We start from the raw sequence: 21,220 nt of genomic DNA, 5'->3' as shown, positions 1-21,220 counted from the left end.
CTTTGCCTTGAAAGGGAAAAGTTAACTTTGATTGAAATAGGATAAAACTCCAAATTAGGGCAGATTTACAAGAGCTCAAACAGCACTTACAACTTTTTATTCAAAGCAGCTTGTAGATTCCCAAGTCGTGCCTCTGATACCTGATATTTTATATTACCAAGTGCATGTTTGCTTTTTATTATAGTTGTAACCCAGTACTGGTACTGGCACACAAGTTAAGCTTGATGACAGCTATTTTTTTATCAGCTGTATAAATACTCTGAAAAAAGTAAATCAAGCCTGAAAGAAAGCAAATATACTGTATCCTGAGAAGACCAACTTGAATTCTATGCTGAACATAAACACAATTTTAACAGTCCCATGTTTAGTCATTCAGCAGTACAATAAAGGAATTACCAAATACAAAGTAAAGAGGAATTTCACTTTAAGTCTGTTTTTATTGTGATAACATTGTTCCGAACACCAATAAACATTGCACTGAAGTGTGGGTTGCTGTACCCAAGACAGTCCAGTCTCAACAAAAACCACTGTATTGGTATGATCACAGATTTGACATTTTAAACACACTACCTTATTAGTGATTGGGTTGCTTAATAATCAAGTATTCCACATCTTCAAGATAAAAATGAAACAAATGACTGAAGAGAGTTTTCCCACCCTCAAAATAAACCAACATTTTAACTTTCATCTGGAAGTAATTAACACTGTAAAAAAGTCCCAAATAATTCCTCTCTATTTAGCAAATTTTAACTCTGGAACTTAAAATTTCTTCAGACAAAAGTGACACTTTAAAGGCATCTCAAATTCTCTATCTGTGATGTTTCACAAGGAATTTGCATTACAGTCATTTAAACAACTCATCCATATGACAGCATTTTCTAGAAGACTTGCATGAAATATTAACATGAAATCTCATCTCTTTCACGTTTACCATAAACGGATTCAGAGTTTGCTTCAGAAGTCCCATAATGGAGTTGACACAAGTGTTAAAACTTTTCCAGTTGAAAAGAAAAAAAAAAAGGGTTTTGGAAGGCATATACCGATGACAGAAAGTTAAGAAGACATGAGCCAGGATTGCACATGCACTTGTACACTGTTGGGAATGAAAGCCCAATCTTCTGAAGTACAAACATGCTTGGTACAGTAAAGAAATTTAAAAAATTAAATCCAGAAATGCATACCATTTAAACTGCTGATCTTTAAATCATTATACAAACGGGTAATGCCCAAGTCACTAACAAGTTTTGAATTGCAATGTTCCTTATTTACTCCCAGACAGGTGTCATTGGCTCAGCCTTTGAGGGCTTCCAATGCTAAGAGGATCTGCATCTTCAACAACACAGTCTTAACAACAGGGGTGTGTGTGTGCCCACAGCCAGGCACACTTAGAAGTTCCTCTTTCACAGAAAGAATGATGTAGCTTGCGCTAATTTTACACCCAGTATAGCACAACTTGTTCTCAAACATTCGTTTCAGGCCGCTTCACTAAGGTAACAAAGGTCAAGCTAACACATAATTCTTATTTACCCCCTCCACATTCATGTTGTGGCACAAGCCCACAGCTTGATAGCAACAAGATGTCTGCTCTAGAGTCAGTAAAGTGCCCAGCAGCCCCGAGAACACAGGTACACAGCAACAGGCCCCATATTCTGTCCCTAAATGGGGTTAACAAACAATCTGAAAAGCTTCAAATACAAGCCAGAGTTAGAAAAACCAAACCCCCTGCCCTACTCGTATCAGAAAGACTCAGCAACATTTACATTTTATCAAAAAACAAATATTAAACTGTAGCTGTTACAGAGAAAAACCAATCTGTTTTTTTAATTAAGCAACCTTTTGGACACTCCTACAATGCAAAGTGACATGCTAGCAGAATGAGGAGCTCTCAACAAAACTCACACAACCCCCATGTTCATACCAGCTGAAAGTACATGTATTTGGAAATATACCTGATACTATTTTTTTCCACACTTCTCATTTACTCAAGACCCCACCTTGAAATCCACAGCTTATCTTTACAACAGTCTGAAAAGTTGAAGGGAATTGAAGGGGGAAAAAAAAGTGAAAAAAGAATATCAATCCAAAAGGACACAGCCAAACCATGGTAACAATCTGTCCCATTTGGGAACTCATCATGGTTTCGTGAAGTGCTTTAATTTTTAGAAAAGCTGTGTAATACCAGGGCTACCAAGAGTAGACTTAAGCATGGTAAAGCAAATTTTGACAGCCACAAAAAGACTGTTTGAGGAAAGGCTGCTTCACTTCCTTTATGCAAAATAGAATCTTTAGATATAATATTTAATCTTGTAATTAAAATACTTTATTATGTATGGATTCTTATTTATTAATTTTAAAGTATTTAAGTGACTTAAAAGCTCAAATCCCATTGATATTCAAAGCACTTGGTGATCATGAAAATTTTAGTTTCTAATGAAATCTATGGGATAAAACGTAAAAAAAGGGGAAAAAATACATGGAATGATGTTTGCAAGCTTCTGACATTGAAAAAAAAATACAAGAAAAAAGTAGTAAAATATCCTTTGAGTTGAATCCACAGGATTCAACTCTCTACTTAAAGACTGAGTAGACTGGTGACCAAGAACCACAGAAGTTGTTCTCACAGTACAAAAATGAGGATGCCTTTCAATTCACTGACATGCATGACACACCGTGACAGGTAAGTTTTTTTTATACCACTCTCCTTCTCCTGCTTGAAAGAGATTCCAGGTTGATTTTGCTTGCCTCCACTCATTATCCAGTGTTTTATAAATGCAGAAATACACAAGAATTTTATAATTGTGGGGGGGAAGTAATTTCATTTATACAGTGATTTATAAATGCCCCCCATGAGCAGTTCACCAATTCTCCAGAGTTAGCTGATGTTAAATCAGAACTGAGGGTTAGGACAGCCTGACAATGGAGGAAAAAATACTCCTGGAGGGGTGTAAAATCCTCTAAATGTCTGCTTTTGCAGGTAGCAAAACCGAGTGATCTGGTGTTTAAATGACTGTAGTCCTTAAGCCCTTTGGGCTGGTGGAATGATATATTCTCACATAGTTTTGTCCAAAAGAAGTTAAATGCACTAATTCAACTTAAAAAGCAGCCACCTTTGCCTTTAAGTACTTTTGGAGAAAGTCAATTAGCTGCTTTTATAGCTGAAGAACTGGAATGTAATTTGTTCACAGGCTCTGACTGGAACCTGAGGAATGACCAGCATGATGTTTGCAAATAACCCAAAACTTCTTAAAAAGAAAAAAAAAAAAGGAAAAAAAAAAAAGGAAAAAAAAAGTTTTATTCTGCTCTGCAGCATTTAACCATTCTCACAGCTGGAACCTCACTACTGAGTTGCATTTTCTTCCAGCTACTGAAAACCTGCAATACAGAAGTCTGGAAAGACCTGCAGTAGGCAATTAAAAAATTAAATACATAATTATTTTTTAGTATTGCAATTCCCTGAATATAACCTATACATACACATTTTACTGGCCTACACAGCATACACACACATACACATTATATCTGTGCTGAAAAAGGAAATAAAAATGCCAGTTCCCCAACTCTTACAGAAATGTTCCAAGATTTTTCTTGATGAAAATTTAACATGACACAGCACAGCCTGAAAATAACAAAAGCCATACAAGTGTCTGAAGACAACTTTCATTTTAACAAGCTCATGAAATAGTTTTAACATTGTGTGTAAAAAAAAAAAAAAGTAATAAGCAGAGTTAGTTCGAGTGTCGTTTGTATAAGCCCAGTCTTGTACATGTAACAAAAGGCATATTTACATTTAAAGAGGAATTTTATGTCTTCAGAATCTGCCAGGCTAGCAAGGTCTGTCTGTACATTTTCTGTATTCTAGCTGAGAAAGAGCACAGTGGTCTTAGGCTCTGGCTCCTTTCAAAAATGGCCTAAATGCCCATCTGAACATTAAACCACATTTTTCATAAATAGGTCTGACATTCTATTTGACAGTTTCCATACACTTTTTGGCTTCATTTTAGAAAATATACTTAAGACAACATAAAAAGAATAATCTGTGTTTACAATAAGGTCTGTATTAATGAAAATGCAAAGTCATATTTTACCTCAGTATTTAGTTGCCCTGAAGCACTTGGGTACCATGACCATCAATGACAGGCCAATCTCAAGTGCCATAGAACAGGTATACATTAACAAACAATAAACAAACAAACACAAAAACCAACAAACCCTCCCACAAAAAAAAAAAAAAAAAGACAGTAGCTTTGCATTTTCTTTGTTTTAAACCAATGAAATTAAAGTGATTTCTTTAGTAAGACTTACAGTACCAATATATAAATTAGCATCCTCATTAAGAAAGTTCTTCACATTAAACTGAAGTTGAGTAGCTCAATATGAAATTCCATCTCCTGGTGAGAAGTACTTTTCAGGCCAGGTCATCCATGTTAAGGTCAGGAAGAGGCTCCCTCCAGTAGCAAAAAGAGCTGAATTCTGGGCATGGAAATGCAGAATTCTGTTCTTTATTAATCAATGGGAACACATATTCCACAAGCTCGCTTAGTCTGTAATACCTGTATTAAAGGAGAAGAAAGACCATTATTTAACAGTCTAGTTACTGTTCAGCTGTAGTCAAAAGCAGCTTTAGAAGTCCAGACCAGAAAGTTCCAGTCAAATAAGGCCCCACTACCAGAAAAGTGATTTTCAACTCTGTTTTTCCAATTGTCATTTTGAAAAGTTTCATTCAAGTATCAAAAGCTCTAAGTTCCCAGCAAATAAGGTTTTCCACATTTCACATGTAAAAGGAGATCACAGTCATAAATGCAATTATTTAATAATCCCATTTCTAAACACTTTGTTTAGCTGAAATAACAAAAATGGTCTTACGAAGACTTGTTTCCCTTAGTCTGTTCTTGGATCAGTTCACCCTTTGGATTCACAGTAAATATTCTGCAGTCGGGAACTCCCACTTGCATGTAGGCATATACATCCTGCAAAAGCACAAATACAAGTACATGCTTCAACATTTTCTTATTGAATGTGGTAACAAGCAATTTATCAATGGAGAGAGAAAAGCTGATCCAAAAAGGCTACAGTAAAACTGCCCCTTAAAAAAAAGCCCTCGAACAACAGTAAAAAAACCCAACCCCCAAAATATACACACACTATAAAAAAGTATTTCCCCTGCCCCCAAACACTTAATTCTTGTGCCCAAGCCTAGGACCACAAACATGCACAAAGTCTACACCACACCACTCCCTGTGACAATATTCTTCTTACAATACGCCTCTCTCACTTAATTACAGAAGCACTGAACTGCAGAGAAAATAGAGGAACCATACAAACAGAAAAGGGATTCAAGACTGTAAAGCACTGAATTAATGCCCTTAGGTCACAAAGCAGTCAAAAATACTTTAAAAGAATTCAGAAAGGTGGCACATATTTATTAAAGTGAGAGTTTTAAGGCATCTTTGTAACCTTTCTCATATAAGCAGTTGTAGCAACTTTTACTTAAGGTATCTGCATGTGGCTTTTCCCTACCAAACCCATAAAAGTAGCAGTGTCCCATTTCCATATTCAAATTTTCATAAACACAAAAAGAAAAGCCTGTTTGTTTTGCTTCTCAAGTACATGCATTTTAACCATTCAGTTAGAAAGGGGCACTTACATTGGGCCTGTTTCCAAAAGCAGCATAAAAAGGCTGTTTGCTGGGAGCAAACAAATTCTTGATATCATTCAAACATTCGATTTTGAACTTCTCAGGCTTCTTTTCTATGACTTCCCTAAAATAAAATTTCAACAGTCAAACTCTAAATCATGATTTGATAAAAGGTATCCTCCTTTCCCCATTTATCTGGTATTTATATTCTCATTGCTTCCTGTTGCTAGCACTGGTAGTTATAGAGACAGTGCTAAGTAGCTCTCCAAGAACAATACAAGAAACAATCACACATTCCCTCTTTTCCAACACCTACAGTAAAAAAAACAGATGAATACTGTGCATAGGCTAAGTATGAATGGAAATGGAATTCCCAGCTGTGAATGCAGCTGTGAACTGCTTTTCTGTAGCTGACTATCTGAATCAGAAGATCTAATCAACTACACATAAGAGTGCTTGTTACAACTCCTATCTCTGACAGAAGTGCGTAAAGCCCATTACATTAATGGAAGTTGCTGTCATTGCTACTCGTGACAAAATAAAAAAAAATAAACAAAAAAGCCCAACAAAACTTAGACAAAATCCCCTCCACAAACAACCAGCCCCAAACACCTGTCCATTACTAGCTCCTCCCACCAAGAATAAGCAGATTATGGCTGGTCCAAAAGATCAACTTGGTTGAACCATACCTAAACTCCACACTTTTTTTAAAGCAGCTGTATATGGAGCAATCCCAACACCACAAGATCCTTTCACATTACAGCCTATATTCCCCAGATTTTTTTTTCTTTTCTTCCTATCTTGTGTGGTAACAATGCAATGCAAACCTTGAAGATATACTTGAAAAAGACAAAAATGTACTGATATAAACAGAACCTAAGAGTCATCAGTCATGGACTAGATGAATAAAGAGAAGGGAAAATGAGTTCTTCTTGGACTGGTATGTTGTGTTTTGTAGCCATTTCTAACATGCCCACAGGAACAGAAGTATACATGTGAAATTCAGACAAAACAGAGTTTTAAAATGATCACTAGAGGAACATCAAGTCTCAGTAGCAAATGTAGTCCAGAGTGGAATGTTTTGTTACAGCTGTAATGCCAAATACTTTTAATCTTCTCTTTCTCAGAAATGGGGAGGGAACTGACACAGGAACTCCCACAGGCTTACCTATGAAAGGCAGAAAACAAACTGCTGGGGGACAGCATGAGAGGGCCCCTGGGGAGAATTGTTCCTTTGTCATTCACCCAGTGCAGGTATCCTCTGGTGATATCTGCCATCCCAATGGCACGGGCAGAACAGTACAGGAACTTGTAGCCATTTCTAGAAAATAAATTACCAGCTTAGTTCATATTCCTGCTGAAGTTTCTTTGCAAAGGGAAGTATACAATTATAGCAACGTCCAGAGGCACCAGTTTAGGTACTGAATTGCTGCAGAGCTCTGCACACACACAAGGAAAAGACTTTTCTATTGTTAAAAGAATCTGCAAGGCATGTAGTAGTTTAAATACACAACTTAATCAAAACTGAGAAACAGGAAGTGCAAACATAATAGGGATGGTAAAAGTCAGAGGACACAATTAGGTAGACTAGACAGTATTTAAATAAGTGCCACACCGGTTTTATTCAGCTTCTTTCAGCCCAGCTGTAGGATGACAGCAATTATTTAAATTATCTGCATCACAAAATAATGGGTGCCAGATCTCCTGTCTTTTTCACGTTGTTGGCAGAATTTGCAGTGCAGAGTGAACGATGGATAACAACAAGCATTCATTAAGCCCCTAAATTCTTCCTGCAGACTTTGTATGTTCATCTGTTCATCTGTTACACAGATTTGTATACAGTTACTGCATGCACAAAAGGCTTGAGTGTTTATGTGCATTTTCAAAGACTTGATTCAATTTGGCAAATAATTCCAGAACTGCTCTTCTGTTATGCACTGAATAAACAAAAACACCCACCAAAGCCACCCAAACAAAACCTAACAAAACAGTAACATTCATGTTACCTCCCATGAAGCACAAGGGGCCACATGAAGGCCAACAATACATCCTAAGACCCCAAATATTTTTGTGGAAAAAAGACTACTAAAAAACAAAGACAAAAAGTTGATTATTTTAATTTAATTCTGAAGTTTCTAACAGTTGGTCATCCTCAGTTAGCAAGTTTTATTTCTGGCATCACTGTATTTGAAATAAGTTGTTCCACAACATAAAATCTAACCTAAGGAGCATTCACCTGACTTTGGAAGCAAATTCATTAAACCAGAAAACACTAATGCATTGGAAGGACACTATTTGTCTGAGAAGGGAGCTAGTAAAAGTGGTGGCTTGCATTCCTGTAAAAGTATAGATCTGTGGGAAGAGCTTAGTTTCATTTGTGTATGACACAAGTTGTTCACTCCAGCATTTCGACCAGTTAATTTTAATAAACTGAGTAATTTTTAACAACTATCCAATTACTTATACATTAATTCCCATATTCCAGAAAATCCTACTTGTTTCATAGACTGCATACTCACTCGTTTATGGAATGATAGAGTTTTGCAATGCCCTGATGAGTCCAGTCCTTGCCAAACTGAGGGAGGATATGCCCCAAAGCATCAGACCTAAAAGGAGAATCAAAGGTACATGACACGTGGTATATGAGTTTTGTTAAGGACAACCACTAATGAACATACAATTTAGAAAGAATATTTACAGAAATGTTTCTGAAGGTCCTAACTATTTAAAAAGAGAATTAATAAACAGTCCAGACTGAGCAATTAGTGGGGTCATACAATACAAGTCAGTTTCCAAGTTAACCCATGGCTGAAGAAGTCGTCGAATAGAGGGAACAATCACACAGTAAATGTTATCATCTTGGCATTATTCTTTTAAAATATATTTTCTGGTCTACTTCAAAGGCAAGTACAAATTAAAATAAAAAGCAATGTTATTAACAAACATTCTTTAATAGCTGTCTTAAATAAAGCTTCTTTACCTTGTTTTGGAAAACAGGACAGGATCAATAAAGCAAGATTAAAAAAAAAAAAAAACAAAGAAAGAAAATCCCCTAAGATACTTACTTGGTGATTGTTCCATCAATGTCTGATATGATGATTTTATCGTTCCAGTTCCAGAGGTATATTGTTCCTGCACAACGGCAAGTCCCTTGGTACTGGGTTGTAATACTAAATACAACATCATTAGGGCCATCTCTGAGCTTCAACTTTGCCTGTAGAACAAAAGAAAATGAAAATGTAAGTTGCCCGACCTTTAGAATTTTTATGATTTTGGAATCATAAATGAGCTGCACAAAATGGCTCATATAGTCTTCTTTGTCTATCTTGATTAACTCATCAGAAAGTGAACCATGGTTTAACACAGGCACAGTTCTGCTGTCCAAGTCTGTTGCAGCCTGGTTACATGTGTATGTCCACAGTTCTTGTACTCCTTACAGCAGCAGTAATTCAGTATTTCACAGTATTTCACCCTCTGCCACTTTAATTCCTGCACTACAGCAGACTTGCAGCACTGTCAAACTGAACTCCCAGTTTGCCATGGGACACAACAGTATTTTTTACTTAGTGGATGCTTTCCTCAAAATTCTTCTCTGATAAAAATCATACATTTAGACAGTTGCAGAACTAACTTTTAAGTTAAGTTAGACCACGTGAATAAACTGCACACCAATTTAAATTCACACAGATGTGCAGATCCCAGGATATCCAAACTGCAGAAGCAAACAATGGCACTTTTCTGGCAACATCTTAACATAGTAGTTTGATTATAGAACTTAATAAGAAATTACTATTTCTTAATCCAAACAGATTCTTAAAAAAAAAAAAAAACAGAAAAAAAAAATCAGAAATTCCCTGCAGCTGCACAGGAATCCCTTGCACAGGAATACACGTTAAATTTCTTTTTAAAGAAATTTTTTTAAAGGATTTTGAATCATCCTATGCACAAGACAGGTATGCCACTTACTATCTGGTCTGAAGACAGTCTAAGCGACTTCTTATAAGATGGAACGTTCCCATGGGGTGGATGCTCTGCTGGAGCAGAATCCATTTTCAGGGATTCCTTCAACTCCTGGGATGCTTCATCACTAGAAGAATCATCCTCTGGAGGCCTAACGTGACATCAACCAGAATAAATGTAAGCTACATGAAATCCTTCTTTAACAGAGTAAGATGCTTTTGCCACAGTAATTTCTGCTGAGGATTTGCTGCACAAACTAAGGAAGTCTAAGGTCTAATGAATGCCCACATAAAGCCAGTACATGCCAGTAAGCAAGTAAAACTTGGAATGCTAGTACTGGTGGAGCTCTAAACATGAGTATTCCAGCTGGCTCCACACACAATGGGTTTAGTAGAGAGACAGTGTCAGGTGGTCACTAATACTGTGCTGATGAATTAGGGAAACTGCAGATGAAAAGGGACACTGAATGGGTAGCAGGGCTTCATTTTTAAACAAAGCTGCCTCAGTTACTATGGCATTTAAACTGTGGGTGTTAGTGGAGTAGCTCACCTTTAAGGTTATTCACAGACTTATTTTCCTGCTCATTAGAGATTTCAGGATTAAAAGCAGCATTTAGTTTCTCTGAAGTATTAAATCACAATATATTTAGTTCTTTAAACTTTAAGAAACCAACATTTACAAGTACCTTTGCAAAATCATGCAGGAATATGCACATGCATAATAAATACCCTAGAATGGGAGAGTTTTGTGCTTTTAAGCAATCATAGCTGTCTACCACAACTTGGGCAACATGTGAACTGTAATGAATACTATTTTATTGTTTCAATTATTTAATGTTACAAAAAATTCCACATGGTTCAAATTATTAATACAATATTAGGCCTTCACAAAAGAAAAAAAAGTATTACAAAGTGTATCAGAAACAATATCACTGTATTTACAGAGCGGTGGCCTATTGATAAAGGTACCATGTATGTATTTTTCTGTCACTTCTGTTATGATTTAAGAAATAAACACAACAGCATTTAGGAATTAATTGTAGTGTGTTTGTAGTTCCTACAATGTTTGCTGTCACATTATTTTGCTGAGTTGTTTGCTATAGACATCTGGTTCCTCTTCAGTAGCTTACATGTTTTTTCCCACAGTACATTACTACTGATTTCTTCATTCAAAAAAAGAAAAAAGAAAAAAAGGAAAAAGGCACTATTCAGTCCACAGATAAGTCTTCAGACAGGAACACACCTACTATTAACTTGCTCTTTCATAGTTGCTGGCAGTTCATTTGCTCTTTGCGTCTCGGTTTTCCCCTCTTTTGCTTCTGGTATCTGAAGCAACATGATAATAAAGAATATATTGACATTTTAGGCATTTTAAACAAATCCAAGTTAAAAACAGCTACCAAATTAGTACATAAACTATATTAAGTCTCAGAATTACCATTCTACATAATAATTTCTAAAAGTTATTTTAAAAAAGGATGCTTATGAAGAAATCCTCTCTGTGTGCCAGAAATCGGGAACTGCTAGTTTAACATGATGAATTTAGCATTAAAAGGAGCTGTCAACCTTTGAGCTTATAAATCACATTTTTTTTGTGGGGAAGTAAGTTGAGGGCCCATACTCAAGGTTCAGAAAGCTTAATTTAGTCTAAAATGGGGCGTCTCAGCTTAAGTATTATGCAGTGCAGCACCTACTTACTTATTTGTGTGTACATTCCTAAAACATACTGCAGTGACTGAAGAGTAGCTCTGATAACTGCTTATGGCTTAGAAGAAAGAATTTTAAGAATAATGCGCAACAGGCAGATACAATAAATTTTGTTGATGCAACTAAAGCACCAAGCAATGAAGCAGTATTTGGGGCTAAATAAACAGATGCAGCTACAGCTGCTGCTGGATGAGCTGGCTATCAGTGACACTGAGCTATATGAGTAATGTTTTGAGGCACTTCTGACAAATAACTATTTTTTTATCTTTCAACATCTAACAGAAAAAAAAATCCCAACAGGTCTCAGCCACCTGCTTAGTCATGCTTTCTTTCTTGCGCCAGAACCACCACCTTCCAGACTTCTTTGGCATCTTTTCTTTGACCCAAGACTCAACAGTAGCCTGAAAAATTAGACATGTTTTTAATTAGTATAGAAAAAGAAATAATCAAGTGTTACTACATACAAAATTTTCAAAGAAAATATGCATTTATCTATTTACCTTAGGTAAACTCTTCTGAAACACCTGCAAACTCAGAATCATTGGAGCAGCCAATGCCCAGTTATAATACCTGTTTTAAAACATATTATTCGTAAGATATTACAAAATCTACATATCAATAAATATCAGCATGAAAAGTTTGCCCTTGTGTTCAAAAAACATGTATTTGCTGCCAACCACTAACAATAACATTTTCTGCAAGCAGAGTAATTTTATTATACAATTCAATATTAGTGGCAATTACAGAAAAAAATCTCACTTAAGCTAAAGCTAAATTTAATGCAAATCTTTGGTTCAAACAGATTCACACACAAACTGCAATGGAAGCTGAGAAACATGCTCACTTCAGAGACCAGATCTGAAATGGGATTTGCTATGACCTCATTACAAGACACTGAGAATTTACCTGTTATAAATCCGTATTACCAAATTAGGATTGTCTATGAGTCCAGGATTTTCAGCAAATTCATGATAAGTAATAATATGTTCCATGAATTTTTCTGCAATAGAAAGAGATTTTAATTAGAAAGTAATAACATAAAATCCCAAGACATCTGATTAGTTTACATCTAGGAAAACCCTTTCTGTCATTTCAGAGTGCTGATCCTGCAGCATCACTAAAGATGTGCTAATTGAGGCCTACTTGTCAAGGCCTACCTGTGACTGCCTCCTCCCTACAGAAGAAGCCTTGAATCACTTCAACAGTCACAGTAAAGAGCATTAAGAAATAAGAAGAGGAAGGATGAGGAGGAACTAATTCAGTTCAAAGGAGAAAGAAAGCCATGCTTGTCCAGGCAAATTTTCTTCCAAAATTATGACTGCAGGTAAGGGGTTTACATACTACGCTAGATGAAAGGGGGAAGGGTGATGCCAGCTTTTCAGGTTTGGAAAACTACAACTATCACTAAGAAGCCTTTTCACAACTAGTTTCTATATGTTTGCAGAAATCCATGATTCACCATAAGATCCCTGCAACCAAGACATCCTTCTTTCCAATCAAATCCAGTATTTCTACAATGTTACCACAAGAACAGTCCTGAGTCTTTATTAATAAGCACCTAAATGTCACTTAAAGTATTAGAGACTGAATGACCATTTAAAAAAGTAATGTTAAAACACTGCAGTATATGTCCATAAAGATTTCATGCTCCTAAAAGCTCCTTCAAAAATACATAAACTTCAACAGTAAATAGACCAAAGTATTAAGAGAAAAAAATCAGCTAAGAAAAAACTAGAGGTTAACAATCATTTAGCATAGAAGTAGATCAGAAAATAGTCCAACACAAAGGGGTTTTGAAAAAAAAAATGAAAAATAAGAAAAATTGTCAGGCAATTGGAAAGAAGATGAATTGTTAAGATTTACATAGGACTAAGCAAGGACTGTCAACCAGAAACCAATGTAGTTGGTCAGATAAATATTATATAGTACAAAAAAGGAGACAGAAAGCTTCTCAAGATATCGAGTGGCCTTTATTAATATGAGGTTCAATTCTGCTATATCTGCTTGGCAAATGCTTGAGAATTTTAGAAAAATTAAAGACTTTCTATCCCCTTTTTCAACATGAGCATAATTAATAAGCCAAAGTTTTGTAAGGAGGAAATCTGATCATGCAAGCCACCTCATTTGTTTAGCCGCCTGGTCTCTATTCCTCTTTATATTTTAGTCTTTCACATACCTTTAGAAATCTCTCCATTTTCATTGAGACCTCCACAAAGTGAAAGTGTAACATCAGGCAAGTCCATAGCAGAATCAGACATGCACTCTGTACCACTATCAGCAGCAGCACTTCCCACTGACTGTGGCGACTGGGAACCAGAAAGGGTATCTGACTCTGTCCACTGCCTGAAGCCAGGATCAGAATCACTAAAGGAAAGTCAAAAGTATTTTACTTGCAAAAAAATGTAGATCTTAGGTTACAGAACACACTATATGATTACTCCCCCCAAAAAATCTTGCCTTTGAATTTTTTACATCATTTCACAATATAAATTTAAAAAAAACCTAAGAAGAAACCCAGAAACACACACCCACACCAATCCTTCATAAATATTGGCAGACTGTTTCCAGTTCTCCTAACATCCACCCTCAATTTGGCAATAATTGCATTTCTTGCCTAAACTGGATCTAAATGAGAAAAACATTCTCTGTATTCTACTTCTGCAGAATAATACTGTGCTCCTCAATCTTTACCACAAAGTTGTAAAGTAAGAAAAAGGAAAAAAGAGCACTGCTTTTAGTGTTTTTAGAATGCTGTCTGTTGCAGAATGTACAATATAAAAGAAAAATTACCTTAAAAAAATAAAATCACATTGTCATTTAAGGCTGGAGTCACTAGTTTGATCCACTGAAAAGTTTACAATATGGCTGAACAAGAGCACTGGTACAAAAGCAGTTTAAATGTACTTATGTCTGCAGAGCAAACAGGTTACACAAAGAGGAAAACACAAAGTAGTCACCTCCCATGTGATCTTTCAATGTGTTTCTTGTCAAATTAGAATTTTCACAATGAGGTAAGTACTCAGTACTTCACAAAAGCCTAAAAACCTGAAGGCCAATTCTTTTTATCAGAACTGGCACATAAATAATATATGTAATGATATGCAAGTCGTGCAACTACAGAATTACCCAGATTTGCAGCATTTTACTTCAAAATTACCTTTTAGGAAAGTAGAGTGCTGCAACTTCAGGTTCCAAAGCCTTTAGGTCATCCAAGTAAATATCATCAGGGCCTTGGTGATGACTTCGCTTGTGCACTCCTGTTAATTTTAACAATTAAGATTACTAAGATGAAGTTACCCAGACATGTTAAATACAAATATAATCATGGAAGGTTCACACTTATTTGTATGATTTTTAAGTTCCACAGTTTCATTATAATTTTAATCACATAAAATTTTAAATAGGAAAAACTAAAGAGGGACATTTATACTTTTTCCACTATGACCTCAAGTTTGGTAGATCACACTGAGGGTAAGAATCAAGAGCTTTATTCCATACCTTTCTTTTTTGAAGGAGAGTCAGTTTTTGCTGTTGGTTTTGTTTCTGGTAAAGGATCCATCAATATTCTGGACTGATGATCACCATCCATTGGCAATGGAAGTTGAGGTTCTATGATTGCAGAAGCAAGAGAGTCTTTAACATCCATCTGCTTTAGGAGCGGATGAGTTCTTGGCTCAGGTTTCAGTACTGTACAGACAGCATCTTTCACATCATCGTCATCTTCAACTTCATCAGAGCTGAGGATAACCCTAAAATGAGTCTTCTCTGATGGAGTAATGGTAGCTGTTCTGCAATGTTCCAGTTTTTCCTTCTTGCTTATCTGAAAAACAAAAGTCTAGTCAATCCTTTCACTCCACCTGTTTGCGTTATTCCATTCTAAACATTAAATTTGTACTCATGGTACAAGTTCTCGTCACACAGGGAAACCAGAAAATAACTTAAACAAGTATTGTAGCAACATAAAACATGTTTCACCATATTAGCAAATTTCCCTGCAAAAGAATTTTCATAGGAGCTTATTTACAAGTTCAGTAAAGAAACTGGCATAGAGAAAGCACTGACTTGATCAAACCACAGCAAGGAGAAAGTTTAAGTGTGGATTTACCAGGGCCTCTTTAGATACCAAATTTATTCTTGTCAAGGCTACAGTTCCTCCAGAATGAAACAGAACTTACTCTACAATAAAGAAAATTAACTTCTTAAATTGTTTCCTTCAGGTTCTGACTAAAAATTCCTTCAGGTTCTGACTAAAAATTTCACTGCTAGGTTTTCTGGGATTACTTTGTTGAGCAACTTTTGAATTCAACAAAGCTAACTCTCTGCCTGCCACAAGGGGCTGCTACTTCCCCATTTCAGCTGTACCTGAACAACAGCAGATTTCCAATCCTCTCCTAGGAAAGTCTTAAATATGCCCAAAGTCAGTTACAAAGTTAGAGACAATAAAGACATTTACCTTGGTTGACTCTGGAAATCCTCCCCATGTCCATTCCATGTGAGATTCAGATCTGAGCAAGCTCTCAGCAGGCTTAACTTCTAGTTCTGAATCACTTTTAGGGCAGACTTGCTCAGAGAAAGGGCTATCAAATCAATAAGAGTGAAAAAAAAAAAAAGTAAAAAGAAAGCCAGTGTTTAAAATGCATTAATGCATTTGTTGTCCAGCTACTGTTGGTAGAGTTTTCAACAGCTTAACAGAGCTTCAATTATTTGGCAACATGGCAAGAAGCCCAGCAGGGTTTTCAAACGGTGAGAAATTAGGTTAAAACCAAAATCACATTAAAGACATTAAAGGACTTACATAGTGATCACACAAAACAGATTCCTCCACTGCATCTGCAGTGCAGGAATAGCTCTCCCTTCAGTCCATGTTCCATTTTTCAAACAAAAGAAGAACAAAACTAAAAAGTTCATCGAAAAGTAAGACAGAAAATAGTTTTAAATTCCTTAGCTCTGTAAAAAGATAGCATTTCAGCTTACTATGCCGAGACTTGAATAATAAAATTCTTGCAAACATAACTCACAAGTGCACAACATCAATTCCCAGTGCAGGGAAAAAAACATTCAGAAGATAACTTTGGAAAGGAAAAGGAGATTACTTGGAAATTTCCGTCAGATGTGTTTGGACTATATGACCTTTAAAATTCATCTTATTTTTTCTACAGTGGTTATTATCCATAAATCAGAAACAGACATCTAAAATTTACCTCAGTCAAGATTACTTTTTAGCCAGAAGAACACCCTACAAAATGCCAGAAAGGAGCGATTTCAAAATAATTTAGCACTTAGGAAGTTAGAGATTAAAGGAAACTTAAGGTTTTGTCTACCCTTCCTTGAATAGGGCAATTATATTCCATATTACAGAAATGCTGCTCTTTTTCACTTTGACATTCATAACATATAATGGTTTGGGTTTATATAAACAAACCTCAGTATTTGAATTTAAACTGTAGGGACCAGAACTGGACACAGCCCTGCATGTGTGGCCTGACCAGCACTGAGGAGAGGGATAATCACATCTCTGTCTCTGCCACTAATGCCCTGTGGATGCAGCCCAGGATCCAGTTTGCCTTTGTTGCTGCAGCCATGCTCTGCTGCCTCAGGCTCAGCTGGCTGTCCCCAGGTCAGCAAGGCTGCTCCCAACCACACAGATCCCAGCCTGTGTTTGGCTTTTTGGTGGTGGCATCCCAGCACACGACTGCACACTTGTCTTTGCAGTTGCTGCACTTGTAATTTGTGACTGATCTGGGTGCTAGACAATCTCTTTGAGGCTCCTTCTTCCATGAAAACTTGGGTCAGATGAACTTTTGAGGTCACTTCCAATTTGGGTTGCTCAATGATTTAACACTGAAAATTTTAAAGTAACTCCCTACAGGTATTTAATTTATGGAATTTTTTTCCATACAAAATTCCTACAAGGATTAGTTACCTAATTCAGCACCACATATCAACTTTTGAAGGTTTGAGGAACTCAGGTTTTGTAGTATCATACAGGACTAAGCTGTGATCACAATTCAGACTGCAAAAATAGACATTACACAGATCACAATCCAGACAGTAAGAATCCCTCATATTGCTCTGACAGGGCACCCTAAAAATCCAAGATATCAGGACATTTAAACATCTCTACAATGGTGAGTTGTCATCTCAGTTGACTTCCAGTCTTAATCACCCATGGACACAAAAAGAAAACTGGTATTTTCCCCCCTCAGTTCTCAGTTAACAATGTCATACAGGAATGACACTTTCTGTACTCTGTTAGAAGGGCTTATTTAAAGTGACACACTGATGAAAATACATGTACACCTTTGTTTTCAGGAAGAACATGAACTAACTCGCCCTATATGTCAAATAATTTATTCCACCTACACAAGTCACCTGGCAGCTATGCACAATATTAACCTGTTTTTAAGTCTTATTCTTAATATTCAGCAGCTCCTGCTAAAGATTGACTATTTCAGGGCTTTGGGACCCTAAGTCTATTTTATTTCCCCTCAAGGTATGATTTTCACTGTCACTCTCAGGCAGAAGTGTTTAACCAAAAGGCCCATGCCTGTAATAGTGAATACTGATGGCATCAGGTATCAAATAGTTATTAGTGGTGCTTTCCATCTTATTACACTGAGTAGGACAAACAGAAGTGTCCCCATGGAAAGGACTTGCGTTATTTTCTTCCTTGAGCTCCCTGCAAGGGTTCTGAAGAGCGAGACAACTAATTGAACTACAAGTTAGTTAGCTTTTTCAGATCTCCAAAACGGAGGTTATTAAAACTTCCCATTTCTCTTCCTCTGTATGATAGCTACATGATAAAATCTTTCTTTGGTGACTTAGGAGAAGTAATTTAAAGCAAAATTTCTCTTCTCCTAGATGGCTTGTGTCAGAGAATCCCTGACCCAACATCCTCCCCAAAGACAAAAAGGAAAATTACCAATTTCTCTATTGAATTGCAAGGTGGACTGGATAGCTTTTTGATAAAAACAACGCCAGAATTGTGAAAAGCCCACATACCTCACATGAGGCACAAACAAGTTATTAGAGACTGGCCCCATAACACCTAAATGAGAAGAGATGCATGAATTCTCTCTCCCAGATATAACCTGCTAGTCTGTGTTAGCTCAGAGTTTTATAAACTGAAAACAAGTATATGCCTCCATGCTACATTCATCTAGGTGATATAATCCATACAGCAACTAAGGGTCAAACACTGTGACTGCTTTTCAGTCACAAACCACAAACCTTTGGGGAACATTGCAGGACTGCATCTCATTAAGTGTAATTGAGGATGTGGTTGTCAGTCCAAAACATAAAAAGGAATGATAATGGGATTTCCTGTCCAACTGCTTCTGTTCATTAACAAGCTATGCACTGGGGGAATTAGCAGGCACCAAGCATGGTGTGGTACATTCTGACTCCACTGAGGCCAAAGGCCTGCTAACACCTGAAGCAGACAGATCATACACACTTCAAAAAATATTTGCTGAAGGTTGAACTTTTCCATTCTGCACCAGCTATTAATGCAGAAGGACATGTACATGTGCACTGAGCAGGTAACAAGCAACAAAAGCCATCATGGAAGGCTGTAATCCTCACTGACATTGTGAATGTACCTGCTATGAGGCAAATTCCTCCATCAAACTGAAAAGCAGTACAACCAGACACTTGCCAAAGAGTGCAGATAAATCAAGACACTACTTAGCATGCTCTGTGAGACATATATGCCCTCTCCTGTATGTCCAAGGTTCAGGAAAAGTACAAAATTTACCTAAAGTACTACCACATATGTACAAAATGCTTTCTTATGAATCTGGAAATTGAAGTTAGAGTGGTAAAATCCAAAGTGTGAGCCTTGAAAAATTACAAACTGAATGCAAGAGGAAGAGCATGAACATCAGAATGTACTGAAGAATGTACATACAGAAGGTCACTGAAAAATAACTGGGAAGCTGTATTATGCCATTTTTAAGAATCCACAGTGAACTGATGATGATTTCACTATCTCTGGACAAAGAAAGATACCAGAACTGCAGCAAATCCCCTGTTCTGAAGTGGAATATGATTCAGCTTCAGGATCTGGCTTTACCTTGAGCAATTAGGATTACTTCACACAGCAAAATGTACCTTAACATACCCATCACTTTTGTGTTCTGGCAGATCAAGTACTGCTTATGCTAGGGTGAATCATTGGGAACATACCAACTTTCCATACCCTTCTCAGCTTGAGGGAAACTTGTTAACTGTATTTTCTCTCTTTAACAGTGAAATAATACATTTTGTAAATTTCCCAAAGTTTCAAATTAGTATCAAGTGTTGCATTTGACCTCACAGAAGCTGGGCAAGTTCGATAGTTTTACAGATGAGGAGGAAAATTAGTAAAAAGACAAAGTAATTTTTTTTATAATTACTCATCATTACACAAATGATGACATTACAAAGTGACTTACTTCTCCAGAGGGGACCAGTCTCCATCAGATAAGGGGTAATGGTCTTTTGAATGATAAATCAAAGATTCTTTTTGTTCTTCACCCTTTGGTGATGAATTTGAGGATCCTCTGTGGAGACACATAAGACATTAAGTCAGCTATAAGAAATCTGTGTTATTAATTCAGTGAAAGAAACTACATAGATGTTATTTTAAAAAAATCTAAGAGCAAAAGTAAGGAGTGTATAGCTTAAAGGATTTGTTGTTTGCAAGACACTTTATGTAACTTTAAAAGTATTTAAAAACTATTATTAATACTTGAAAATATTGCAAATTTTAAAAACTATTACTCCTGGAAGTTAATCCTGAAGAAATCACAATGGCATAAATGATACTACTCTACATGAATAATGATTTTACTCTACACAGGCAGATAACAATAACAAAATACAAAGATGAAGATAAACTTTTACACAGTGAACTTTACTGTGTGAATTTTACAATCACTGGAAAAGTAGAACTAGAAAGGTTAGTTTTGACAATGTACATTTGACAAATTAAAAACAGTAAGAAACCAGGGGTAGGTACTAGCATCACAACTTACCCAATCGCTTACAGATTAGCATCAACTCCAACAAGGAGATAAAATAATGCACTTTTCTGAACAGTGAGGTTTGTTTTGCACTGGGAAGTCTACTCAGTATCTACATCAAAGACCCACACCCAACCAACAGTAAGGCCCACTGACCAGGCATACACCTATTTTACACAGAAGTCCCCTTGAAATATTACCATCAAAAAATACTTCAGATCTTTTTGCAGCTTTCTAAGTTTAACTGAATAAATACTTATTCTCAGGGTACAACTAACATGTCTGAGGTTACATCAAGGGCATCATGGCTATACAGCAGATAAGAATACAAAGAAGACATGACTGGAATTTAAGTGCAAAATGCAACAGAAATTATTTTAAGCCATTATTATGAAAGAAAAAACTATTTTTATTCCAGTGCACAGTTGCACTGGATTTGTTTTAGAATGCTAATGCTTATTTCTCTTATGGATGGAGGAAATAAAACATTCTGCTATTATCAAATGTGTAAATATTTAGAATTTGCATGCCTACTCGATTAGACACTAAGCAGTTACAGTGATCTACCTCATTTGCACAAGTCTTTCATTTGGAAGACAGTCTAGGTAATGGTAGATGCTGAAGTCCAAATATGTTTTTTAGCTCCACTTGTTATTCTGCAGTAGTATTCTTATGAAACCTGATGATGCTGCCTGACTTAAGATGAGAACTGCAGAGACTGTACTTCCTTTGTATTCATAAACTAAGCTAAGTGTGAAAGAAATGTGTTTCACACTATCTTTATTGGCAGTACTAAGTATCTCCAAAGGAGGAAAAAAAAGTATGATTGAACAACTAAGTAAACACTAAAAAAAAAAAAAAATCAAAGAGGTCCTCAATATCTTTACTTCAGTGGGAGGGAGGCAGGATGACAC

The 21,220-nt window shown here is 36.4% G+C and overlaps 1 protein-coding gene across 4 annotated transcripts in view; it reads right to left on the bottom strand.

Annotated features, from left to right (window-relative positions):
• Positions 1-417: 417 nt before the first annotated feature.
• Positions 418-21,220, bottom strand: part of LPIN2 (lipin 2) — a 43,826-nt gene continuing 23,023 nt past the window's right edge. For 3 of the 4 annotated variants that reach the window (XM_059485847.1, XM_059485856.1, XM_059485839.1), the window contains 16 exons: positions 19,737-19,844; positions 15,755-15,878; positions 14,800-15,121; positions 14,459-14,558; positions 13,478-13,665; positions 12,208-12,301; positions 11,802-11,871; positions 11,613-11,702; positions 10,838-10,920; positions 9,602-9,746; positions 8,701-8,849; positions 8,155-8,241; positions 6,804-6,956; positions 5,645-5,759; positions 4,864-4,967; positions 418-4,550 (listed from right to left, as the gene is read on the bottom strand). In XM_059485847.1, coding sequence (XP_059341830.1) covers positions 4,406-4,550; positions 4,864-4,967; positions 5,645-5,759; positions 6,804-6,956; positions 8,155-8,241; positions 8,701-8,849; positions 9,602-9,746; positions 10,838-10,920; positions 11,613-11,702; positions 11,802-11,871; positions 12,208-12,301; positions 13,478-13,665; positions 14,459-14,558; positions 14,800-15,121; positions 15,755-15,878; positions 19,737-19,844 — 2,077 coding nt within the window. In that variant the 3' untranslated portion in view covers positions 418-4,405. The remainder of the gene's footprint in view (positions 4,551-4,863; positions 4,968-5,644; positions 5,760-6,803; positions 6,957-8,154; positions 8,242-8,700; positions 8,850-9,601; positions 9,747-10,837; positions 10,921-11,612; positions 11,703-11,801; positions 11,872-12,207; positions 12,302-13,477; positions 13,666-14,458; positions 14,559-14,799; positions 15,122-15,754; positions 15,879-19,736; positions 19,845-21,220) is intronic. The other variant, XM_059485863.1, reaches the window with a different exon arrangement.

Source organism: Ammospiza nelsoni, chromosome 1, assembly GCF_027579445.1.
Source record: "Ammospiza nelsoni isolate bAmmNel1 chromosome 1, bAmmNel1.pri, whole genome shotgun sequence".
In the NCBI taxonomy this organism is placed as follows: domain Eukaryota; kingdom Metazoa; phylum Chordata; class Aves; order Passeriformes; family Passerellidae; genus Ammospiza; species Ammospiza nelsoni.
Note: the sequence above shows the minus strand (reverse complement) of the source record. Positions and strands in the feature narration are given on the sequence as shown.